Below are 26441 nucleotides of genomic sequence, written 5' to 3'. Positions count from 1 at the left end.
AGAAAGAGGAGCTCGTTAGTTGTTGAATTACTGAAATCTATTTCCAATTCCTATTTCCAAAGGATACAGAGACCTCAACTAGAACAAAATCTAGGAAATTGATCAGGGTGTAGATTTAATTTTTTATCTTGAAGGAATGTAGTTTGCAGGTTTTTATTTCTATGCCTCTGACGTGAAAGAAGATTGTGTCTGAGAATACAGAGTGCAAAACTGAGGTCTGAAGATCAAAATTTAACTGTTTAAATGCTTCCTTGAGTAATTGTTGTATACTTTGGAATAAAAAAAGGCACTTCCTGGCTCTTCTAGGCAACCAGGACTACCCCTAGCTTATCACAATTCATAAAAGGATAACAAATGTGATCACTTTTCCCTCAGGAGTTCTTATCAAACTACTATTAGCAGAACTTGCCTCTTCCAGAATTGAGTGTAGGGTAACAAGCTGGTTTACTTTCAGCTTATGTTTCTCTCTTAGCACAGCAGTACTGCTTCCGCTATGATAATCTAACTGAACAGCTCAATACATTTTCATACATTTTCCTCAGTGCCCTTTCTGTACACTATTAACCTCTGCTGTATGAAATCTGTATTCAGATTAAAAGAAAAATCTTCCACATTGTGCTTCTGCCTGTATGTAGAGTTCCTATTTGACTGCAATTGTTTAATGGCAAACCCTGCCTGCTGCCCCCGGCATATTCCTTATTCTTGAAAGCCGAGTTGATGATCTGAAAGTTCACTTCATAACTGTCAAAGGCGTGGATAATGAACTAGATGCTCTTGCGTTCTACCCAAGTTATCTGGTTAAGGAATCTCCAGTTTAAAAGAAATAAGAAACAAAGGAACACACAGGCACACAAACACTGTGAGCGTGTGGTAAGAGGGAATAATGAAGACCAGAAGGCTTCAGCCGCTGATTGACAAGCCATTAAAGGAACTGTTCTGGTATAGCCTTGAAGAGGGTCAACCTGAACTTTGATCAACAAAGGGAGGAAAACACGATCATTGTGACCATCATTTCAGGGGGCTTGCAGAACTTGACACATGGAAAGAGCAAGACTTGCTACAGTAGCAGGCAGAGGCAAGAATCAGGGTGAAAAGAGAGGAACAAGTGTGAGAAGAGGCAGAGGATGGCGAGGGGCTGCTGGTCAGTGCACTTGTCTAGCGGAGCACCTGTTCATGGCAGTCCATACTATCTTCTCATAAAGCCTGATGTAAACCATACAGAAGATTGAAGACATCTGTAAGATGTATTGCTTTAATACTGTAAATTCATAGATCAGAAAAAAAAAAATTACCACTTGGGAAACCCACATAAGAACATTTGCCTTCTGTTTGCACATATCTAATGGAATTCTACTCAACCAAGATTCAGGACCCAATCTCTAATCATTACTACAGTCTGCACCACCAGCGTATGGTATGATTAGTACATTAAACAAAAAAGAGGAATGGGCCACAGCCATTTCTGTATTGAAAAGAAACCACTTCCATCCATCATTCATACAGTCAGACAAATGGCACCAAATGTATTGTAAAGGCTACGCATATTCAATGTTCACCTTTAAAAATCATATAGAGAAAGGCAAATTCTATGCAAAATCATGCAGTCTTTCCACATCTTGGCTGGTATCAACCACACTAAGCGCTTAAATACTTTCAGTTAAAGTTGGAGTGCATGTTTCCCCGGCCATCACTGAAGCTCTGGTTTGTTACCAATTTCCAGTTTCAGTTACCATTCTCTGTTTTTATCAGTTCTTTGATGATGTGTAAGACCTTGTCATCTAGGAAAGAAAGCAAACACAGAAAGTGGAAAAGAATGAACTTAAAACTAATTCCCCAAAACCAAGAAAATCAGAGGACAAGTCTAGCTCTCACCAGCTTAAAATCTTAGCGTTTTTTAAGACTATGCCAGAATTCAAAGCAAGACAAGTAATTCCCATTTGGGAAGCAAAAGGGCAAAAAGTAGGGCAAACACTATGTCCACAGTATATCGTTAGGAAGTTTATAAACCTACTCAGTGAGCTGGTTGTGGCCATTTCAGTATTTCACAAAAGAGACCAAGAAAGTGACAGCTTAACTACAGATACATCAACATAAGGGAACTCCCTTTCTTCCTCCCTGCCTACAATATCCTTCTGAACATCCAGCATTCAAAGTTTAAATTGCGCTCTTCTGTCCCCTGCTTTGGGGGCCAACATGCAGTTCCCCATTATTAACCTAAATTGCCAGACAATTTGCATAACATTTAAAATTCATCCATGCCTGAGGTTCATCACCCACAACCTTACTTCTGTTTCGAGATGGTGTGCCTCACCATTACTTCCACTACTTCGAATGTTGTTATCAGGGATATCTTTACAACAGCAGTTGTGTAGATTTTCATGTATCTTGGGTGAGCCATATATTGTATGCAGGGTTAGTGAGGACTTTGTGGATGTCTCTCAAGGTAACAGAATGATATTCAAGTCACACTAGCCCTGCTGGGTGAGGATGCGGTGTACTAATGCTTCCTCAGATTTGCCATGAGGTCCATTTAAGAAATAGCAGTGTCAGCAACGCAGTGATAAAGCTACCTTCAAGTGACATTTTAGGATTTTCAAGCTTCTTCTTTAAAACCGACTCAATGAGAACTCTCAGCTGTTTGAAAATCACTGCTATCTTTACAGGAGCCTGTAATGAACAGAGAACACACACATTTGCATTGCATAGATATCTATACCAAGATATAAATTAAAATATTACCTTACATATAAATAGAAGTTTATAACAAGATTCCCACAAACATGATGCATACACATAGTTTTAAGCATATGGATAGCATACTCATGAAGTGACCAGGCTTACATTATGCCCTCTTATCTTTAAGCACCTGTTGTTTGTGGCATCACAGTCTCAAGGACAGCAGCTCAGATGGGTAACTCAGAGTACATTCCCACACATATCACAAACAACCAGAAATCATTAATTGATCAATATCCTACTTAGCCAAACTGCTTTTTTCTCAGGTATAAAAGTACAAATTAATTTATACCTGAAATAAAATATCTACACATTTTCCTTTCGGGAGGTCTGCCTGAACTCTTGAGAAAGCAATCACAAACCTTTCCTAAACCTTGCTTGGAATTTGGGTATCTAAAGCTGAAGCCTTTTCCAGGAATGTTACATTTTATCCCTCCCTCTCTATTCCAGCCTATTTCATTTATATACTGCATGCGGTGCAACAAGTAGCTGTTACGGAGAAAGCACAAAATGCAACATATTCTGCTTAGCATCCCAGTGAAAAACAGAAATTCTGAAATACACTACAAGAGATGTAATCGGCCCAGCAACTGCATAACCTGTAGCCACCCAGGGACTATAAGAAGTTCCTGAACAAACTCACAAGGGAGCTGCTTTTTAAAATTCCATGTTCATGGTAACCAGCGAATTCAGTTAGATGGTTGCTTGCTTGTGTCAGTAGATTGCAAAAGCCTAAAGTGTTTTCTAGCTTACAGTCTCTCTTGAGTGTAACACAGGGTCCACAGCTGCACAGAAAATTGTAACCAAGTAGCTGGCAGGCTAACAAAAGGCAATGTCTGCCATTTAACAGAATTTACAGAGGATTTTGACATGTCACCTGTTTTAATTTTGTCTTCAAAACTATGATAAGAAAATGCACTCAGTTTTCCCCACTCCCCAATAAAACTTTTTCACATGGAAAGAAAAAAAACCCCAAACAAAAAACCAAACACTGCAAATCCAAGAAAACTCCTATTTTCCATTTGGATTTTTTTCTTTCCCAAATAATCCTCTTTTGGCTATAAAGCAAAATAAATAGTATTTTAAAGATAAATATGTACTTGCATGATTATAAGATTAGGAAAGGGTAATCTAAAATAGCACACATCTGCTTTCAGCACCAGTTCTGTAAGAAAAGGTTTAGTCTATATCCATTTCCAACACCTTCTCTGAAAGAACACTGACTTTTTTCACGAAGAGACACGGAACCAACTTGTTACAAACCACGTACTACAAGCCTCTTATTTCAAGTGTGATTTGCTAAGATTTCATTACATGTATGTAAAATTTCCCATTATTTCCTTTAATTCTCTCTTCCTTCTTCCCTCTTGTCTTCATCCCAAGTATAGAGTGTTCTGAATTAAGCGTGTACATTAGGTGTGTAACACAAAATCCCACGGAACCACAAAAGGTATTTATCACTCCAACACACCTGAAAATGGATCCAGCCATCAACTGTCAGGAGACGCTCCCGATGCTGGACTTCTATATCCCCACCAAAAAGCAAAATAGGGAAGGGCGATATTAAAGTAGTCTCTCTCAAATATACCTTAGCATACCTCACCTGTATACAAACACACACAAGCATTAAAACCAACAAAAAACCCAAACCACATAAAATCCATAACAAATATGAATGCTACTTTTTAAAGGAAAAAATACACTTTTTTCCTTTTAAGATCCACCAATGACAATTTGTCTGCCCTAGACTACATAAAATACATCACCTCTAAGTAAGTGACAGGCTTATACGTTACCAGGAAATTACCTAAAGCCACAATATTCTTGTTAAAATCTAAACAGAAAGATAACATTAGCCTAGTGCTGTTCAGAGAAGAGACATCAAAATTAATAAACCTACTCAAGTAAGAGGCAGGTAAAACTATTCCTACATTCTTCTTAGCAGCAGCTGTTTGTCAATCTATCTATCTCCACATATCCACGCATGCATAAATGTGGGCATGTGTAGACACATACATGGAGTAAACTATGGGGCTCAGCATATGCTGCTTCTGGCTTTGAAGCCTCTGTCAGATAAAGACAGAATGGGATGGGAAGGAGTTGTAGTGGGAGGAAAGGAAAGAAAAAGTGCATCTTCACAACGAAGTGCAGGCTTTGTTTGTTACACTGTTCGTGGAATAACTTACCTACCTTAGCTGCTATCTTGCTCTTAAACAAGGTTCTTGGGAGCAGGAAATATTTTCAGCTCTCCAAAAAATACTATCACTTCATACACATTAAGAAGTCTAATGTAATTTTCTGCTTCTCTACAGTAAAGTTGACCATTAAGCAACTGCTGTCAAGGTTTTGTTGTACCAGAAGGGTAACTAAATACAAACACTTTAATTTAGCAACTAGCTGACAAAATTTTCAGCTGTGAGTGGGAAGAAAGTGACAGAAAAAAAATGCCATTCACTCAGGAAGTTCAGTCAATTACAGAATCAGTTATTTCATTTTAAATTGTTACTGGGGATACACAAGGCCTGTACCAAGTTTCAAAACCTTGGAGTCTGCTTAGAACAGTAAAAAAGGTGCACTTTGAAGCGTTACTATGACGTATTACTACTTAAAGCGATCATATTAAAATCAACAGCAGTGCATTAAAAAAGTCAACAATACTATTAAGTTAAATGACACACCAAAACGTACTTTCATTTACAACTACCAGTTTCACCATGAACAGATTTGTTCATTACATTCAGTGTTAGCTTCTTTTTCTTCACCACTAAGCTGACTCATTTTTATGGACTTCTGGATCATCAGACACTCAAGACACTTAAGATGAACAAGACATTCAGAGATCCTTCACATTGCTGTATGTTATTTAACATTAGAGGCATAACTCCACCTTTACACAAACTGCCAGCTACATTCACTGTTTTCACCTACCTTCTCCTGGTAAAGGAGCCATCCGTATGTCTGTAAGTCTCGATTTACAGAAGAGGGATGCACTTGCGCTTTACCCTGAGCAGTTTCTACCATGCAAGCCAGCTTCTCTGTAATATCCACAGACTTTGTAAGTAGTATTTTTCCTACGTTGTCATACAGCCCTGCAGTCAACACAGCTTTAAGAAGAGCAATTTCGTGGAGAGAAAGGCATTGTGCAGCTCCATTTCCATCCCATCCACACGGCGTTGTAGATGCTGTGAACCCTGCCGCTCTGACCACCCTTATAAGTTCTTGCTTTACGTCCTGAAATTAAGTGAGGTATTAGTAAAACTCTGAATTTAAAAAGGTACATACTCTGCACCATCAGCAGGCAATGACACAATCCTAAATATTCATGCTTTCCAGGGGAAAATCTCTTACTAGAAAAACACTTGTATTTTCTGCAACCTTTGCAATACTGGCCATCTCTATGGGAAAAACATGAATTTGGAGTATAGGATTAGATATATGGTACTATGTATACTATACATACTAAATCTTTCACCTGTAGTTAAAATTAACAGATACATTTGCATCAAAGATCCACTTCTGCTTAGGAAAGCTCAGTCACCCAAACTTCAATAGGAAAGACCAACTAAAACGTTTTCTCACCTGAAATAAAAGGCTATTCAAACTAACCGTTAACAGATCTGTGCCTCAATATCAAGAATAACACAATTTAAGTATTTTAATTGATAATTCTTGATTCTCTGGTGGAAGTAAGGACTAGCTTCTCCAATGGCTGTGACTGCAAAGATGCATACCAACAAACTCTGCATACCAAAACTCAAATGCAGACACAGCTGCCTTGACTGAGGGTGTTGTGCATTTGATCAGTTCCTAGCATTCTACTGGTCTTGTCTAAACAGTAACTGTGATGTATCACCTCTTACGAAGCACGCGGCATTTTCAGAGGGAAATTTCAACAAATAACTTTTGAGTGCACAGCATCATTATTTGATTTACCTCCAGAGTTAACAATGAAGTCCTATTAAGGAAATTTCTTCTGCAATACGTCATTTCAGCACGGTATCCCCCTTCTTGTCGAGCCCTTTTCCACCTAAGGAAAAAATCCTGTCTTATTAGAGCAAAAAGAATCACATCAAGAGTCTAACAACCTGAAAATGGTTGTAAATTAAAAGGCAATACTGTGTTTTGGTCAGCATCCTCCACTCAAAACTAGAAATAAACAGCGTTAATGAAGATGAATGCTGCTAGTCTAGGAGCATTCCAGAGAACATGCCTGTAACAGATTTGACAGATACTAACAATACAAGGTAATTTTCTCTGAAAAATTACACACTTCCATGTCTTGACAGTTGAAACAAAATTCAGGCGTGTTTTTTGAGACCTAGTGATAATATCCTAAAAAGAAAGAGATACATGTTATAAGATATACATACATACTTTCTCAAATACATAATACTCAGGTCATGCCACAAACAGCAAATAAAATACTTTGAACACTAGGATAAACAGACACAGTACACTTCTGTACGTGTACAGGCATAGTTAAAAGTAGCTAAAGGGTAAGGAACTAAGCAAGCTATCCTTTTATGTTACAGTATTTGGCAATCTATTGTTCTTCTGAAGGGAAAAACTTGGTGCAAGCAATACAAGAGAAGATACTTATTAAGGATTCTTAACAGAACTACATTACTTAAGTGCTACCGGCATCTACCTATAAGCACAGGAGAATTATCATTTACCCCAGATAGGCGTTGTAGATTGTTATATGATCTGAAACTGCCATTGCTAGAGCTGATTTTGCAAGATCTGCTTCATCTTTTCGGCCAATTGGTATAGTAAACGGGGATTTTTCTGTCATAACAGCAGCCAGAGTTGCCTGAAATTATTAAAGTACACATCACTTCAGAGTATTTTATTATGATCTTACTGGTTTATCATACAAATAGCTTCAAATTTTCTTTTACAATAATATTTGATGACATTTTATCTTCTGAGTCTCAAGGAAAATCTTACCACCGTAAGAACTTTCTACACAGAATTCAGAACTTAAAGACATTGTTTACACAGTGCCTTATATACACTCCTAAAGAACTTATAAATCTCAAAACTCACATGGAATGGTTTGTCGAATGACAGAGCAATACCCAATACAATATAGTGAAGGTCAGATTAACAATTCTTTAGATTATATCATGTTAACAGAAGACATTGAAAGAATTTTAACTTCAGTTTTCCACAACTAACATACCCACGCTTCCTCCTAATTTGCAGTAAATTAAATGGGTTAGGCAAAAGTGTAAACTATACCACAGTCTTCTTACAGTAAGTTACCACATCAATTAATCTTCAGTAACTGTACATCAGCACGTTCTTGGCCCACAGACTGTGAGGTAATCCAGATCAGTCTAACCTACTGTAAGTGGGCTTTTTCTTTAAGTGTCATGCTCCCTGTGATCACAAGAGACAGAACTGGAGACCAAGTCTGACTATCCCCCTGTGAACAGTACCTAGGAGTTTAGAATCATAGAATCATTTAGGCTGGAAACCACCTTTAAGATGATTGAATCCAAGTGTAAAGAACACTTAGAATGCTCCCCTCCCTGATGTCCAGGTGCCCTCACCTTAAAATTAACAACATAACTTCTTGTATCATCCTTTCAAAAGTACCATGTTGCAAGGAATCAGATTAATTGTAAGGAGTTAACCATTTCTACATTTTTTTTTTAATTTAGACATAAGGTTTTCTCTTTTTTTTTTTCCTTACTCACCACGGGATCCAAGCAGCCAAATATAGCACCAAATATAAGCATTTTGCCAATCTTTACATTGACAGGAAGGGCTGCGAGGTGCTGGCCCAATGGAGTCAGCCTGGGCTCATTTAACAGACAAGCCCCAATCTTCCTCAACAGGTTCATTGCATTACCAATTACTTGCTGCTGTGGTGGATCTAATGCTCTGGAAAGGAAATCTTCAGGAGAGCCAAGACTGCACTTCTGTGGAGTGAATGGGCATGTATTTCAATAGAAGAATTTATTATAACAAACTTTTATAGTAGCTACAGAGAAAACTAGAAAGCTGTTCTTGCAAGCAAAAGCCGACCCTCCCTCCCCTCTAAACCAGATTCTTGGTTCCCAGAACGCAGACACACCCCACATTAGGTTAACAAAACTTCATTGTTCAGAAGGACTTTGTACGGCATGACCACTGATCAGAGAAGCGTGTTATCAATAGTCACAGATGACCAGGAGACTCTCAAACCTGATGAGATGCAGTTCAACCTGGCACTAATTTGCCAGGCTGTTAGTTTTCCCATGCATATCCTACTCACTCAGGATGAGGAGAGGGGGAATGGAATTGCTTCTTTAGGCAGAGATCAGTTAGAAGGCTATTTAATTAAGTTTGAATCATCACTCTGAGGAAAACTGGAATAGTATAGTATGCTATTCTCACTCAGCAGCATGCTCTGGATTTTCCAACACACAGGTACTGGGTTCCCGCTTACCCTGGAGGGAGAAGCCCCACTAACTACACTGGATTAGGGTTGTCCTCACAAACCTGTTTAGCTAACAAGGTCAGTAATTCCAAAACCAAAACCATACCATAATATGAAGGCATAATTCCTCCAAAGGCACACGCAATATTTCTGGAACAGAATATTCCATGAAACTTTCAAACCTGCAACATCATAAAAACACGTAATCACAGATATTCAATTTAATCTTTTAACTCAACTTCTAAACTCCAGTTTCACACGCTCATTCTTTGCAGATATTCTTTGCGGGGGCAAGGGTAGAGGAGTGGCACACATTTTAATACATGGGTAAAGTGCTCATACTTTGAATTAAGGCATGTGTGGTAGCTTGGAAAGCAAGAGTTTCAGTGAAAGAGAGGGAAAGGCAGTAAGACCGCCATTTTCAAAACAGATTCTTGAAATGCACAGCTCTCAAAGTGACAGTCTTGCATGTGCCTAAAATGCACGCTTCATTCGTTACTTCGAAATACTTTTACCTTAACTGTTTCCCAGCTGAAAGTTGCTTCAGACTTTCAGGCAAGCAGAAAAAATGTCATTCTATTGCAGTAACACAAACTAATTCTGCAGTGCTGTATAATTTGGCATTTTCCCCATTGCTTACCCATAGAGATACCACTTCAGAAACCTAAAGATTTGTCTGATAAAAAATTCAAAGTTCAGGAGGTACAGTTTGTGTACATTCAATGCAGGGCAGCAGATGTTGTTAAAAACTGATCTGCCACAACTCCTTGGTGCTGTACTTTAGTTATGAATTTTTTTTTCCGAAACACATTACAGAGATATTAAGAATAAAATTAACTTTTTTAAAAAATGGTGAAACAAAGAGACTGTTATAGCACTTAATTCAGATGATTTTCAAATTCTGTGATTTTTTCCAGCTTGCAGTAACTAAAGTTAATTTCAACAAGACTTCTTGTTTTCGCACAGAAAAAAAACCCAAAAATATTTATGTGATTTACAAAATCTTGCTAATTAAGTTTACAGTACCTGTCTCTTGTGTACATTCGGAAGCAGAATCCATCCCTAACACGCCCAGCTCTTCCTTGTCGCTGCAGAGCACTAGCTTTACTAACAAAGGTCTCCTCCAGGGAACTCATCTGACTACTTTCATGATACCTTAAAAATTGTAAAGCAAGTGCCCATTCAGATTTCAGAATTAAAATTTTAATGTACACTTAAATACCAGCATATTGATAATACACCTAAACAGTACTTATTTGAAAATACTGAATTTGCTTTTGAAAACTAAGCATACTGGGGGAAACTGTACATCATTGAACCTTGGATGCAACTCACTAATGAAAGTGTAAAAACCAGAAAATTAAAGAGCTATTGTATTACTTCATCTCCCTGGCAATTCAGAATTGTTCTAACACTCTGTAGGGCTTTTTACATTTAAAACAGACAAAAGCTGCCTTCTAAAAACTGAGATAGTATAAAAAGGACCTACTTTAGTTTCAAACCAGTACTTACTCATGATTCTCCACGTCTGTGAAGAACTCCCCCTTGTTCACACCATTTGAAAATCCAAAGATTCATCCCAAACTTGTCCCTAAACTACAAGCTGTTCAATGAGCTCAGCACTTTTTTGTCCAGAACTGTAGTTTACTAAGGATGTTATAAGATTCTTGTAGTACTAACCTCCAAATATTTACAGTAACCACAGTGTGATTGATGAAAATCAAACTCTCACCTATTTTCTTTTGTTCTCCCAGTATCAATTACAAAGACAACATCTGGTATTGTAATACCTGTCTCTGCTATATTGGTTGCCAAAACAATCTGAAAAGTAGTAACATAACATGAATAAAACAATTATGGAGTGTCTCTCTAACAGTTTTCATCCTTCTAATCAACACTATAAGTTTGGTTAAAGTTTCTTACGCAGAAATGTTTCTTTAAATAATCTGACAAAGCATTAAAAGCTACAGAACTTGGAAAATCGTTTAGCCTTCCCCAATAACTGAGGAATCAAGTTAGGCGAGAATTTCGCATGCACTTTCTGTTTTATAATCCATCGAAATTACTAGCTAGTACTGGCCAAAATTGGACAACTTTTAATTAAACAGTTTGGCAGTAAGTAAAATACTATTTTCTGAGATAAAATACATAGTTGCTATAGTCACTTACAGTTAACAATACCTAAAATACAGGGAAGCAACAATTAAAAAAGCTCTTAGAAAAATAGCAGGTTTAAAAATTTGTCTGATTACTGTCAAGGCTTTCACAGCATGCTAGCTTCTAACTGTTACAGAGCACCAAATTAGAAGAATTACTTCGTTGCAGTGAGAAGAGTCCAAGAACAACTGGTTGCTATGCATTTCTGTATGATTTGATTTTAAAACAATTCAGAGTTGCAACCCCAGAAAACTTCTCCTTTCAGTGGTGAACTTTGCCTTTCTAAATATATCATACCTTTCTAATACCAAGAGGAGGTATTGTAAATGCCGCTGCTTGATCTTGAGTTGAAAGAACAGAATGCAAGGCTATTAACCTGTGTCTAGAACAAGAAATTACACTAATCAATATATACATTTATCAAACGAAGATGCAGTTAAAAAAATGAGACCAGAACGATGACAACATTTTGGAGAAAGCAATCAGAACTAACACTTGAAAGAGTAAAAACTTTCTGTGATTAGGTATGAAAGTCTACTTCAGTGTTTTATTACAGTATCAAGAAAGGGTAACACCATTAGTTTATAGAGCTGTTCTTTTCTTTGGTAATAATGCAGGAAAAATACTACTGCAGAACTCTAGGTTAATTTACATCAAAAGCCCATCAGAAAAGGGAACTAGGTGTCCATGAACCTGAGTTCTTCACATTGTACTTCCGAGATGAGGACTGTTACTGAAATTTTGCACAGAACTACAAACATATGCAACTTTCAGCCTGAGTAATAAAGGCCTTTAGATATGAGACAGCCACAGAGATTTGTTCTTTCCTTCTCTTCTAGACCTTGACATGTCAGTCCATCTGTGAATCTTTAGAATTTGACTGCAAATATTTTTTTTATGCCATCGTGTTGCTAACTTATAGTTAGCCACAAAATAAATTCCAAAACTACATGTCACTACAACCCCATGCCATTTCTCTTGGGAGATTACTGTCTCTAGATCTCTGCTCAGGAAGTAGTCATTTCCATGTAAACAGTAAGCCACAGAAAGCTGCATCTCAGATATGGCAGCTTCCATACCCTAAGAAGTGGAAAACAAGTAGTCAAGTGCTTTGTGCTTAATCTGTTGAAAAACAAAATAAAAATAAGAAGTTACCACTGTACCATCCCTAAGCACCTGTCATTTTTACTTGTATCATTTACACATAATTAAAGTGCATTTGTAGCATAAACAGCTTACAGGTATAACTCATTTTCTCTTTTCAAGAATAGCAGACCTTAAAATCCAAACACACACATTCATTAAGTTAAACTATTTAACTTTATAGAAAATATCCGCATTACCTGTCACGCAAGTTAAATCTTCTGTCAGTTGAAATGAGATCATACAGCTGCTGGATATGGGCAAGGCCTGGTAAAAAGATCAGCACAGCACCCTCGATGTTCTTGAACTGGGGACTTCTATCTGGAAAGTTACAGCACAGGCACGCAGTTAAAACAAACATGCATTTGCAAACAGTTTCACTTCAGAACAGGAACTAATTCTGGGCTCTGCAGTAAATACTTTTTAGGATGTTTCATATAAGAATGAAGTCAAGTACTTCATTATCAGCAGAAAGCACTAGAAAATAAGTCCAAAGGACAGCCCCAAGAATATAAACTTCTTAAGAAGTAGACTGTACCTAAGTATGCAAGCAACTCCAAAATAAGTTCAAGGTTGATCTTGTAAGGATTCATATAGTAGACAGCCTGCTGTGTACGACTGCTATACTTTGCATAGTAAGGAGCCAAATCAATACCAGATCCAGACTGGACTGGGACATACTCCTAAAAGAGAAGAGCAGATAAAACCCCATCTTTTCAGTGTTTTAGAAGATGGTAAGAGAGCAGAAGGTCAATTTATTATTCACTTTAATTAGGTTTCTTAAAACAGAGATTGAGATAAGAGACATTTAATTGACTAACTTCTCACCAAACTCAGTGAGTCAGATTAAATCACAGCCACCTACATAAGCCATGCATAGGCACCTGCTACTGTTAAATAACAGCCCAGATTACAAAAAAAAAAAAAAAAAGTAAAAATTAAAGTCTGTGCAAGCAGTAATAGACAGTCTGTTTTACAAATGAAAACTGTTCCCAGGTCTGTATCTGGCATCCAGTTGGTATCAATTCAAAATGAGATAACAGGATGGCTGCTCCTCTTTCAAAACTCCTATTTTGGGGTATGAGAAAGAGGAGACTGGTTTCTTCTCTCCCTCACCTCACCCTTCTCAACTAATGATTGCAATGAAAGTTAAGAGTGAGTTAGGTGGCAACTCCTGCAGTGTTTTGAAGCAGGAGGAAAAAGGAGTACGGGAGAGTTAGCAGAACCTACAAACAATTAAATTGTTTACAAATATCTTACAGATACATACTTCACATAAGGCTTCTATGTTAACTGGCACTACTGTAAATTATTTCATTGTTAATCAATGCACTTCAAGAAGCTGGCCACCACATATCCTTCTGTACCAAAGGCTCAACACAAATAAACCACAAAGATGGAGGAGCACTCAGGAAAGCACTTGGGCTTCAACTAAAAGGATGCTATTGTGATGTATGGGATAACTACCACTCCAAGAAAAACAGTCAGCAGAGCATGACAGCATGTTTTTCAACATATCCATCTGTGTTTGATCACACCAAGCTAAGTGGTCCTGCAGAGATTTTGAGCGAGCAAGTCAGAGCAGACAAGTATCTACCCAAAATATATACAGTCTAGATGAACAGCCTAAGTTGCCTAAGTCAGACGGCATTCATATACTCTTCCCTTCAATAATTTTGATCCAAAAGCACATACAGCTGTTACTGCAGAGTACCTACAGGATTAACCAGAGTCTGTTAAACCAAAAAGCTCTATGCAATAACCTCATGTAAATAATCTTATCTGGCATGTCAATGATGCCGTGAAAAGCCAGAGTTGAAGACTCAATAGTCAGAGGGCTATTAAGCAGGTATTCTTTATTGCGGCGCAGGGCGCAAGGGGGATCTCTCCTCCAAACGTGCGCGCCAAACACCCTGTCATTTCAGGTTAAATATAATCACAGTATACATATTCATTGTATTTCTGAGAAATGCTTAGCATATTAATGATTTTTCCAAGAACTAACCAGCATATATGTTAATGTCTTTCATGCCTGTCTGTTAGCATCCTCGGGTGGTCTTTAGGGTCCTAAGATGAAGGCTTATACTCCTCATCACAGTGTCTGCTGGTCGACCTTTGTTTCTGCGTGGACTCATTTCTAAGATCAGTATACTGTGTCATTCCAGGTTGTTTTGGTCTGGTGTTGTTGCCCTCTCAGTGCCTCTTTATCTCTGTAGCTTGGTGCATCTGCCCTCCCAAGGCCAAACTGTCTGGGTAGAATTATTTAGGAGCCTCTTTATCTTAGAACTTTCCTGTCTTCTCAAAACAGCAAGTCAAGTTTGTCTAAGTAGTGTTCTTTAGGAGCCTCTTTATCTTAGAGCTTTCCTGTCTTCTCAAAACAGCAAGGATCTACTTTAGTTTAACTACAATCACTCTGGTAAGTGGAAATTTTACATTTACAGGTATCACCAAGTTAGAGGATCTTGCGAGTTTTTCCAGCTAAGAAGGATATGGCCTTGCCTCTCCTGTTCTTAGAGGTTCACTACTTCGGAGAATTCTTTGGCAGAAAAAAAATCAAAACACCAAACTTAAATGCTTTCCCCTGCTGCTGCTTATAGATCTAGAGCTGGGAATCTGTACAAGAGAACTCACTGTCAAATACAGCAAAATCAAAGCAGCTATAAGGCACTTGGAGAGACAAACAGGTGCAGCATTAATAATTATTTGGTTTCCACTGTAGGAGTGCCATTGTCTGTCTTATCAACTGAAAGAGTATTTGACATTATACAGTCCAGTCACATTTAATAAGAGGAACTAAAATGATAAAATAAACAATAATCAAAATTTCCATGCCAAAACTAGAAATTCTTATTTTACCTGATACTTTGTAGTGCCTCCTCCTTTGCTAGTAACATTTATTGTTACTTCCTCCTCCTCCTCCAAGAACTTCTGACAATATTCTGAGTCCTTCTCCAGAACATAGCCAGTTGCTTCAATTACATCTTCAACGTGGAAAATCTTTAGTGAAAATTCACAGAAGAAACACAAGGCATGTCAAAAACTGATTGGCACCTTTTTCATTTTTTTTTTTACAGCTTACAGACAAAGATGAACAGGGCATGCCCTTGGAACCAGATGATCTTTACGGTTCCTTCCAACCCTTACCATTCTATGATCCTGAAAATTTCAGTTTAATCCTTCTTAGGATTTTTGAAAACCTAAGCTTAGAGCTGCTACAAGTTTCTTAATGGGCCTCTCCACATGACCACTAACATTACCTTTACCACAGCCCATATAATGTGCATAAGAAACACACATAGGATTGTAACAACAAAAGTTGCATAGGGTGGTGGGAATTATTTAATCCTTTCCTTTCTACCTAGGTTGAATACAGAAAAAAAAAAATAAAAAAAATCAAAGTGTCATTGATGGACTGATTCAATCAATAATAAATCCATCAGAAAAATAGTAAAACACTGTAATTCAAGGCACTAAAGCCATTTTATATTTTCAATAAGGAAAAGGGTTACAAGTCCTTGAAACACATGTTTAACATACATATTTCTGGTAAGAAAGAAGAGATATAGGTGTGTATCTTACAGACACTAACCAGGCAAACACTGTATACATGCATACAAAGCATCTTGCATAACCAACAAACTTTCACCTACCTCAACAGGGTAACTCCTTCCTGAGATCCTTAAAATGGGACAGTGGGAGAAATAGCTGGAAAACTTCTCACTGTCTACAGTAGCACTCATTAAAATAAGATGCAGGTCTGAACGCTTGTGCAAGATCTCCTTCAGAATAACTAGCAAGAAATCAGACTGGACACTTCTTTCATGTACCTAGAATTACAAAAACGTACCTACAGTAAGGCTTTAGTACAAGTCAAGGCCCAGAATAACTATAGGTTCTACAGAATAGTAAGAGCTGATAACCTCATCTACAATAACATGAGATACACTTGAAAGACGACCATCTTCTTGAAGCTTCCGAAGCAGGACACCTGTGGTACAGTACAGTAGTCTGGTGGCTTCTCCTGTTCTTGATTCCATGCGAATTTGATATCCACATAGGGAATTCTTTAAGAAAAGATATTAACAATGCAGGAGTAAATTAAAACAGTATACCAGCTAGAGATATTAAAAATTATGTGAAATTCAAGCACTGTTACGTTCAGACACTGCAGAAGTTGCTAACTAAACAGTATAGTGAATGACTACCACACTGTTTATTCATACACACACTTTCCTTTGTTAAGCAGGGGAAAATACACTGAACTCCACAACTAAGTTTCTCCAGAGTAGCAAAGAGCTTGTAAACCCTGTGTTCTTTTTAGGCTTCTGCAGTCCTCAAACAAAAATATTTTTGCACAAATAGATTACCACAAAACATACAGGACCTTGGTTTACTTCAAATAAAATACCTTATGTTGGAAGGGGCCTCTCTCATAGCAGGGCCTCACCCAAGGTTGGACTGGATTGCTCAGTTCCTTATTTGGAGGAGTCTTCTCCATCCTTAATGACAGGGATGCCACAGTCTCTGGGCAACCTGCTCCAATGTTTGACCATCCCTGCTACGAAACACTCTTGCTCTTAATCACCCTCTAAGGATTTTAGAAGTCATATATGGACACCCAGTGGTTCATAGGTGACAACTTGGGAAAAAAGAGCTGACATAGTAAGAAGGCCTTTTCAAGAGAAAATAACACCTAACTATTTGGTTGTGTGAGAAATAATGTTTTCAGTTTGTAGTAACAATCCAGCCCCCTGTATTTGATCAAGACTAGAAAAAGAAATTCAGACATATCTTACTTTTCCTCCCGGTCCCGATTCACAGCCTAGCTCTTCACAAACCCGGGTTGCCAGACTCACTGCTGAGATTCTTCGGGGTTGTGTGCACACAATATTGCATTTATTCGACCCTTCATCCAGCAACAAGTCTTCTAACAAGAAATGGGGCACCTGGGTACTCTTCCCACTGCCTGTTTCACCAGCCACAACAACTACTCGATGTTTTTTAAGAGTTTCTACAATTGAGTATCTGTGCTTAAACACAGGTAATTCCTGTCTCTCTTTCAGAAGCCTCTGGTATCTGGAGGAACTTTGCAGCTTTTTGAACAAAACCCTTGATGGTTCCAAATTATCTGTGTCTGAGATCTCAGGACAGAGACTGCTCAGGTCCTCATCAGAAACTAAGTTTTCCCAGGAATCTTCAGGACCCTCAGATACTTTTGGTTGGTTTTCAGACTGTAGCTGCTGTTGTTGTTTGAGTTTGTTTAATAATCTAGCAATAAAGTTATCACGAGGTTTGTTGGTTTCTATCTTGTTTTCTTCTTCCTTTTTCTTTTCAATATCCCTCCATTCTAGCCAGACATCACGGTAAGTAGGAGGCAGTAACTGATGAACTGACTTCAGGTGGAAAAAGCAGAAAAAAGTTACTTTATGTACTACTTAGTAGTATCACTAACATTTTATGTGTAAATGAACTTGAGTGACAAAAGATATGACAACATATGAAATAGGGAGTGATTTCTAAATACAGAAAGTACAAAAACAGTAACATAAACATCAACAATACACTTTTTATTTTCAACCACCTTGTGTTCTTCACAACACTGAAAGAACAGTTTTACTATCAAAAAGTTCCTTCCCTGTATGCTGTAACACATATGCATGACTGTAAATAAAAACAAATAAATATATAATTTAATGGGAAACACTTCATTAACTATTTATATAAATTTAACTACAACTATTATGATAAAGTAATGCAGAGGCAGATTCCAGGCTAAGAACAATAATATTGGTGAAAATCTTACTTGTCCTTTGGTTAAATGATAGAGCGCCAAAGTAGCAGCTAGATGTTGTGCTTGCATACTATCTTCTGTTACGATTGTAGGACACATTGCCATTACGTCTTCTGATGATTTTGTAATCCTGACCCTTAAAGACAAATTCACACAGGCATTTCTTTTAATTTTGTTACCTACATAAACAAAAACCTTAACAGGTGTACTATTTATAACCAACAACATGAGTTAGCTCTAAGAATTTCACTCATGTTTGTTTATAACAACATGAGTGAAATTCTTATAGAGAAACTAAGCTAAATACAGTTAGTGTTACTCTATAATACATCATAGACAGAAACAAACCATAAACTTTGATTGAATAGCAGGAAAATTTCAGCAGCAGATTCCAGTAGTGAATTTGTGATTTTTTTTCCGTCTTAACAAATGTTTAAATTTTCTTCACAGCAGAAACATTTATACACATCCAGATTACCATTAAGGTTAGCTGCTTTGGAAGAACTAAGTATTTGTTTGTGTGCTTGTAACTACTTAGCATAGATTGAAATGACAGTTAATGACCTACTGAGCTGCAAACATCTGCTTAACAGATATATGTCAGTCAGACCAGCAGTCAAATTTCTCATGCTCTTAGGGGGACAGTATTTTAGCAGCTTTCAACTTGAGCAAGACAATAGGTTCTGTTACTTGATTCCTCCACGACGCACTACTGATATGCAATGCCGTGTCTGCTTTATTTGTATGTGATAATATTCTACCTTATACTATTGTTACAGACTTGTTTTCTAGAAGAAATTTCAAAATCACTGATACTGTACTGATTTGGTTACAAACTTATGGTAGCTTTCTCACAAATTTCTAACTTCCAGTTTATTTTAAAACAACCCCCAAAGGGTTTTTGGTATTCATACGCTTAAAACCTATGACTTAATGTATTACTTTGAATGAGAATACCAGATGTTAATTGTCCGAATTTATCTCACAGGTTTGCTTCAGAAGTTTTCACTCAGCAGTACAGAATTAAAAACTAATCTCTTCTTTACGAGGTCATTCACTAATTTTTGCAGTAGAGTCCAGTCTAATCATTACTTTTGCAGAGCTATTCAGAGTGAAAAAGCTCCCTGGTGGACTAAAAAAAGAGAGTTTGGGTTAAACGCACTATAGTCTTATAAATCTGGATCAACGTGACAAGACAGGAGTAGCCAGCATTTTTATTTTCAAATGAATCAAAAGGAAAATGTAAAGTTTATAGGAAATACATACCTACATTTCCAGTATTTACCAACTGGAACTTTTTCAAAAGCAGGATTTGGGCTCTTGGGAAAATTCTTCCTGCACCAGTCAATCAAAAATTGTTTTGGAGATTTACCAGTCCAGCTTCGAGCACTATAATCAAAATTTCTTACATCTAGCGGTTCTTTCTTTTTCACTACGACAGCAGAAAGACACACTTTAAGTCTCCTAAAATTTATTTTACATTCCTTTGCTAGCCAAGAATGTTTTAACCTTTTCTTCAAACATATTTTTACTAGAAAGTAGTATTTTCTAAAGTGTTCTGCAGAAATACTGTTACTGACACATGACAAATTCCTGCTTTTCCCACAGAAGTATCCAGCAGGAAATTACAGTACTTTGTTTGCCATCTTTGATCACCCAATAATTTAACAACTTTCACTAAAATTTGGCTATTAGAAAAAAATGTAACAGTTTGAAGGTTTACAACGAAAATAGTTTAAAAAGATGAGAGGGTGACAATGGAAACAGTAACTAGCTCTACGATTTAAAAAAAACCCTAAAAATCAAAATTTTAGACATGACAGTATGGCAAAATAGCATTCAACGCCATTTACTAAAACAAATACAGATCCTTTAAAGTCAGCTTGGTCAGTGAGGTAGTCCACCCGCCTTTCCCACTATCAGAGTTTGGGGACTCAGCACTGCAATGCACTAAAACCTAGAAAAACAAGAACTGATACTGGAAATTTGTGGTACACCTCCAGCTTGTACTGAACCATTCCCAACACACCTTTGTCTTCCTTTGCAGCAGCACCGGGTTTTTCAAGCAAGCTCAAATTCAAAGTGGTTTCTTGAGCCTGAGGTGAGGGAGTTTTCTTCTTTTCATTTTGTTGTTGGTTTGAAATCTTTATAGCTGGATTAAATACCGGATGTTCTTCAAGAATTGCCATTTCTGTCAGAGAAAGAATACAACTTGCACCTACCAACTGCTGAGCATTTATTCCTTAAAGAATATTATTCTTCCATTTATTCTTCATGTAATGCTATTCATTTATTCTTTAAAAGACCATTTATATTAAACCATACTGAACACCCAAACACGGCAGTAGTGAAATGTTACTGACTTTTTAGAATTTGACCCACATGGAAAGGAACGATCCAGGAAAGCCTGCAATTTACACAGTGCCGTAAAAGAAGATGAAACCAATTCAATCCAACTTGGAGACTCACTTGCATAATGAACAAGCAGGCCATAAAACAGGTAATTTGTGTAGCTCTACCTTGCTGAATTCTTCTTATTTTCTCCTGTGCTACTTTCTGGGCTTGCTTGTCTTTGTCTTGCTTGGAGATGCTTGCTTGTTCTTTCGCTTCTGAAAGCTTGGCAGCCAGCTGTACATACCTCTCATTCTATTTCAAACAGAATTATTAATTACAAGTGAATGTTGTATGCTTGTCACTTTTAATGAACCTCATAATAAAAAAGGGTGGGTTTTTTTGTCCTTTATACCAAACTTACATAAAGGAGGAACCATTAGTTTTTTACGTAACTAAAAGTCAAAACCTCTCAGAATTTGATAGTTACTTTCCTAATCTTACTTAGAATTAGTTTTGAGAATCTTTCCTTTCCAGCACAACACATTCAGTATTTTGAGTTCAATATAAAAACACAGGAAAGGAAAAAACACTTAGGAAAGGAGAATTATCAACACATTTCCCCTTCAGTAGCCTGTAAATGTAAAAATAGATAATGTAAAAGAAGTATTCAATCCCTATCTTTTAACAAATAGAACCACTGCTTGGAAATGTATCAGACATAGCAGTTTTTGAAAGACTTCCATGAAGTGTTAGTCTATCTTACTGGGTCAAACTTCTCTTCATCTGTCTCTTTCACAGACTCATTCTTCTCTTCATCACTCTGTTGTTCAGCGTATCGCAAAATCCATTCCTTCATACTAATTTCTTTCTCTTTCCCCACATTTGCCTCCTAGGAAGAGCAACGAAAACTGAAAGTAGTAACAGTAAGCGAAAACACCAATGATTTTCTCTGTCAGTATTTAGGAACCATTGCCTAAGATTTTATATAGAAATGAAGTTATATGACATAAATAACAGAAAAAAACATGGATCAAACTTCTCCAATGAGGGTAAACGTCTCATGATACACTTACATAGACATTAACGCTTGAACCAGTGTAACTGCTGTAAGAAAAAAAAAAACACTTTTGAAAGAAATCTTCGATTTCTAGGTTTAAGATTCATTAAGCACAGAAATCAAAACATTGCAAGTACACAGGCAAACTTAAACTCACAAAAGTGAATAAAGAGCGCCATCTGTAAATAGAATAAACCCATTCCAGGAGAAAATTAAGCTATGCTTTACCACAGAAACGAACTATGAAGACCCTTCTAGACTCCACATGAAAAAAGAAATGTTATCTTCAAACGACCATTCCACTGAAGTTAAATAATGTGGATGACAAGCATTATGTATACGTAATTTCAGAAGTTTTTCACATCAGTGTTGGAAGTCAATGCAAATTCTGTATTTTAGAAAACCTCACCCTCTCTTACCCCCAAGTAAATACAAATTAATTTCTCTGATTACCTTAGTTTCAGGGCCATTTTCTTTCTTTCTGTTATCCACTACTTGAGGTGGAAGATCACGTTTTGACACAGGAGAACAAAATTTTGCTCTAGGTTTCTGTTGCTGTTCTTCAAACTGCTGGCTAAAACCTTCAGGCAAGGCATCTTCAAAGTAAAAAAAAGATGTCATAGAATATGTCAATAATAATTACTGAAAAATCTTTTAAAGTATTGGGAGCCAACTTGAACAACATAAAAACAGAACTAACATGCCTGAAATAAAATTAAGCTTTAGCATTTAGATAAGCCAGCATCTGCTTGTTGGAGTTCCATAAAACTCTTACGAGTAAGAACAAGACGTCTACAAGACTTTATACACTAAAAAAATATCTCAGAAACAGTCAGCAGCACATCTAAGAAAGGAACACTGTGATGACTACCGGTCTTAGTTAAACATTATATTTAATTACTACTACAAAGCATTCCATGCCTGAGTAGGTCCTATTACTCTTCTGTTAAAAACTGTAGTCAGTTCTCTGTCACTGTACTCACCATCAGGAAGGTTTAAACAAAGCCAATCAAGTGCAGAGTGAAGATCACCACCATATAAAAGTGTATTTTTCATTGCTTCTTCAATGTGCTCAGTCTTAAAAGAGAATCTTTGTAAAGCCATGTACACATCCTGTAAAAAAAAACTCAAAAAATATTAGGATTTAATCTAGCAATCTAATATAGGCTTGTAAACTCCTATTTCCCACATATCAGATAACTGGCATTAAATGGAGGTAAACAGCATAAATTAACGTATCAGAAGGCTGAGCAGAACATCCTGTTGCAAACATACTTATATAATAATGTTATTGTAAATGTGTATGCATACGTATAAATAAATCTACATCCCAGCCTCTGTACGTACTGTATTTTCTAGTTACAAAAATAAATCTACCATTTCCCAGCTATATGAAACAAAAACATGTCAAAACTTCAAACATTCAGATTAAGTTCTATTCCTCTATCCTGTCTGAAAACTCTCATTTTAGTTACTGCATGCATGAAGACATATCTTCCCTAATAAGCATATCTGTCAATTCCACTGACTGATCATTAATGTAACTACCGGAAAGCATGCTACACTGGCTTGTACTGCATGCAGAAGTGTGGTATGACACAAATGACAAAAAAGAAACTGTTTATTCTAAATAAACAACATCAGAGAACAACACTTTAAACTCTACCTGTAGTTTCTTAGCAGTAAGTCTCTTGGAAATCATTCCTTTGTCATCATTTTGTTTTTTATGGTCATTTATTACATCAATAATCTTTTTCTCCAAATTACCATTTATCATCACCTGCACAGAGAAAATTAGTTGATACAAAGCAAAACAGTACAAAGTCTTATGACATATCACTACTCTTCATGGCTAAGGAAATCAGAATGCAGAAATCACTCTGCCATTCACATTCCAACTTTTCCAGCGTTCCCTAAAGTGCAGTAAGCATTTCTTATGAAAGGGACACTTTTTATTTCTTTTTACTTTGCAAGCTATACATTTTTACTTGAAATAGGACAGTTCACTCCTTATTACAGAGAAGGCCCATTTACATCTTCAAGGAAATTTAGTATGCCAAGGGAAATACTGTGAAGAAATTTTTAAAACTTCTACCAGAAAGAACAAGGTCTTTCTCCTCTGCTTACAAGACCTAGTATAAAATAATTTGATCATCAAGATACAACCTGTGATGCTCTCCTTCCCATCCGGCTTAAAAAAAATTTAGTAAAATAATAATTTTAGTATTTTTAACACTTCTACAACACAAACCAAGCTTTGGTAGCTATCAAGGTTGTTATATAAAATCTGTACTCTACCTCTGACAGGAATAAGAATCTACATGCACAGCAGAAGTCGAAACATAAGTTTTAGTAGTCCTGTATGCAATAAAAATAGAGACATTCTCCTGCCCTGTTATTCTACCCTTATTTTGTGAAGCACACTTGAAATCCCTAACATATCAAACTCAAGACAGTCAATGTTTAATACACAAATGTAGTTTACCTGTGTAACGTAATACTGAAGAAGAGCTGAAGAAACATTTACTCAGCTAAAAGAGTACTATGAAAACCAAAGTTGTTTTACATAAAGAAGATACTTGCCTTAAGAACAGACTTATCTAGATTTGCAGCAGCACTTGAATCTGTTGTTGAACTAAAACTGTAAGTTTTTGGACCTGCAAATTGCAAATAACCATCAATTACATAAGCAGAACACAGATAACATTGTTTACAGTAGCTAAGCAGACCAAACGTAACACAGGTTAGTGCAAGCAAATGTTACACTAATTTGGCAGAAACGTAGAGGTACATAACAAGAAGAATAATCAGCAGTATAGAAAGGCCCTTGAACAAGGAAAAGTGAACAAGGATACAACTCTTAATAGACAAGACACAAAACCATGAAGGGGGACGATGAGAGCAAGTGGGATTGACTGCTCACTCTCTCTCAACACTGGAACAAGGAATGCCAAACAGGGAAGATAATGGCAGGTTCAAAACGAGCAAGACTGCTGAGGTTTTTTTATTACAAAGTGCATGGCTCTGTAACAGAACTCTTTGCCGCTGAAGCTGTGGATATCAGACGTTTATCAAAGTCCAAGGGCAGACAGGATAGCTTTGTAGTAAAGAAATCAATCAGCTTGGGAGGACACTGAAAAAAACATTGCATCTGGCTCAGGAGGACCCTAAGCCACAACTAGTGGAGAATGCAAGAGTACCCTACAGCAGTATCACTCCATGTTGGACCTATTCTTACCTAGGAACCTGCTTTCGGCCCCTATCTAGGAGAGGGCACTGGCTTATGGAGGCCCTTGGCCTGCTCTGGTCATTCTTAAATACTTATCATTTAGCAGCTGTTAGAAATATACTAATTCACAAAGCTATTTATCAGTATTAGAACAATACCACACAGCTTGTTATTGAATTCCATTGTTTTCAGAACTCACACACTGTTTCTGGTACTGCACAGGTATAAGAAAACTGAGGAACCTCACAGCTTTTGCCACCCTGCGAGGCTGCACACCACCCCAGAGGGAGCAGCCCTGTGCCTTGGGAGGCACAGCCACCTCTCAGCTCCTCAGCCTGCCAGCATGCAGGCAGGACAGCTTGTCTGTCCTGGGCAGCCAGCAGAGAGGCTCTAGGTGAGCCCACTTTTACATCAGGACTGGGCACAGGTAACCACATTTCAGAAAAAAAAAGGGTCACCTCTGGTCAGGAGCCACAAGGAGCAGTTGGCAATCATGAGCTAACTATTGGCACTTACTGGTAGGCTGTGCAACTACACAGTATTTAGACTGTGCTAACCTCTTTTTCACAGTGACTTATTTTTCACCATGGCAGACAATCTGTGAGAGAAGCAGGACAGTTTCTGAAGACGACTGAGCACAATGGTGTCGGAGGAGTGGGAGACATAATATGTTTAACAGAGCCCAAACTTGTAAAAGCAGAGTATGTGAATCGGTTCAGGCAGTTTTAAGTTAATGGATTGCAAGGCAAGGTTAACAAGTTGGACTCTCAAATGACCTGGCCACTGCGTGATTCTCTTACAGTCTCTTGCTGATGTTATCAGGCATCTGAGCTACTTCTGGCAAAGCTGGTTTATTGAAAACTGACATCTCACAGTGCTGCAGAACACTAGTTTTTCAGGCCACATCCAGAACAGTCACCCCTCAGCTAATCCAACACTGCTGAAGTGCCTCCAACCCTGGAACTGAGCTGGACTTTTTTTGCAACACACACACACACAAAAAATATCCCAAATGCACATCAGGTTGGCTTTGAGCACGTACGGGACGCACCATCTACACGAGGAGCTCATTACTGGGAAAGGGCCACACCAGCGCTAGCTCCACAAGGACTGCCAGTAATACAAGGGCAGACTTTTGGTAACTAATGTGTTCATCGATGCCGCAAAACGGCTGCCCCGGCTCGGGGTCACCCCAGGAACCGAGACGGGGTAAAGCCAGGCCTGACCAGCGGCGGGCCGGGGCCACCTCAGGCGCCTCTCCTGGCGCTCCGTAACGCCAGGCCCCTCCCCGTAAGGCCGCGGCCCCCGACAGCTCCCGCCCACCCGGGGCACTCCTCGGCCGCCAGCACCCTGTACCGCCCTCCCGGGGCTGCCTCACGCCGCCGAGCCCGGTACCTTGCTTGACACGCGGCTCTTTGGAAGCGGGCGGCGGCCGCGGCGCGGCTCGGCTGCCCGCGGCCGCAGCAGCGGCCTCGGCGGCGGCTCTAGCGCGGGCCGCGGCCGTGGCGGCGGAGGCGGTATGGGCCGCGCTGCCCGCCCGCTGCTTCTTGTTGCGGCCACCCAT

The 26441-nt window shown here is 38.1% G+C and overlaps 1 protein-coding gene across 2 annotated transcripts; it reads right to left on the bottom strand.

The window, feature by feature from the left end:
• Positions 1 to 1498: 1498 nt before the first annotated feature.
• Positions 1499 to 26441, bottom strand: DHX29 (DExH-box helicase 29). Of its 2 annotated transcripts, XM_075447271.1 has the most exons (27): positions 26273 to 26441; positions 24232 to 24305; positions 23315 to 23428; positions 22632 to 22761; positions 22102 to 22244; positions 21355 to 21480; positions 20777 to 20903; positions 20287 to 20448; positions 19524 to 19689; positions 18270 to 18393; positions 17263 to 17859; positions 16387 to 16530; positions 16117 to 16293; positions 15323 to 15463; positions 13005 to 13149; positions 12667 to 12787; positions 11621 to 11705; positions 10899 to 10987; positions 10193 to 10321; positions 9273 to 9348; positions 8442 to 8666; positions 7413 to 7549; positions 6670 to 6763; positions 5665 to 5967; positions 4208 to 4339; positions 2571 to 2667; positions 1499 to 1778 (listed from the first exon to the last, which is right to left on the bottom strand). In XM_075447271.1, exons 1-27 carry the CDS (start codon positions 26439 to 26441, stop codon positions 1723 to 1725), a joined length of 4083 nt encoding a protein of 1360 aa, XP_075303386.1. In that variant the 3' UTR covers positions 1499 to 1722. The 2 variants fall into 2 exon arrangements, with proteins under 2 accessions (XP_075303386.1, XP_075303387.1); XM_075447272.1 differs by lacking the exon at positions 1499 to 1778 and having other exon boundaries at positions 2582 to 2667; positions 4208 to 4260.

Source organism: Opisthocomus hoazin, chromosome Z, assembly GCF_030867145.1.
Source record: "Opisthocomus hoazin isolate bOpiHoa1 chromosome Z, bOpiHoa1.hap1, whole genome shotgun sequence".
NCBI classification, from domain to species: Eukaryota; Metazoa; Chordata; class Aves; order Opisthocomiformes; family Opisthocomidae; genus Opisthocomus; species Opisthocomus hoazin.
Note: the sequence above shows the minus strand (reverse complement) of the source record. Positions and strands in the feature narration are given on the sequence as shown.

Coding starts and splice junctions, on each gene's coding strand:
- DHX29 (XM_075447271.1), bottom strand. CDS start 26,441: ATGGGTGGCCGCAACAAGAAGCAGCGGGCGGGCAGCGCGGCCCATACC. Junction 18,394..19,523: donor GGTAAATACTGGAAATGTAG/GTATGTATTTCC, acceptor TTTGTCTTTAAG/GGTCAGGATTACAAAATCAT. Junction 15,464..16,116: donor GAAGGAGTTACCCTGTTGAG/GTAGGTGAAAGT, acceptor TTTTCACTAAAG/ATTTTCCACGTTGAAGATGT.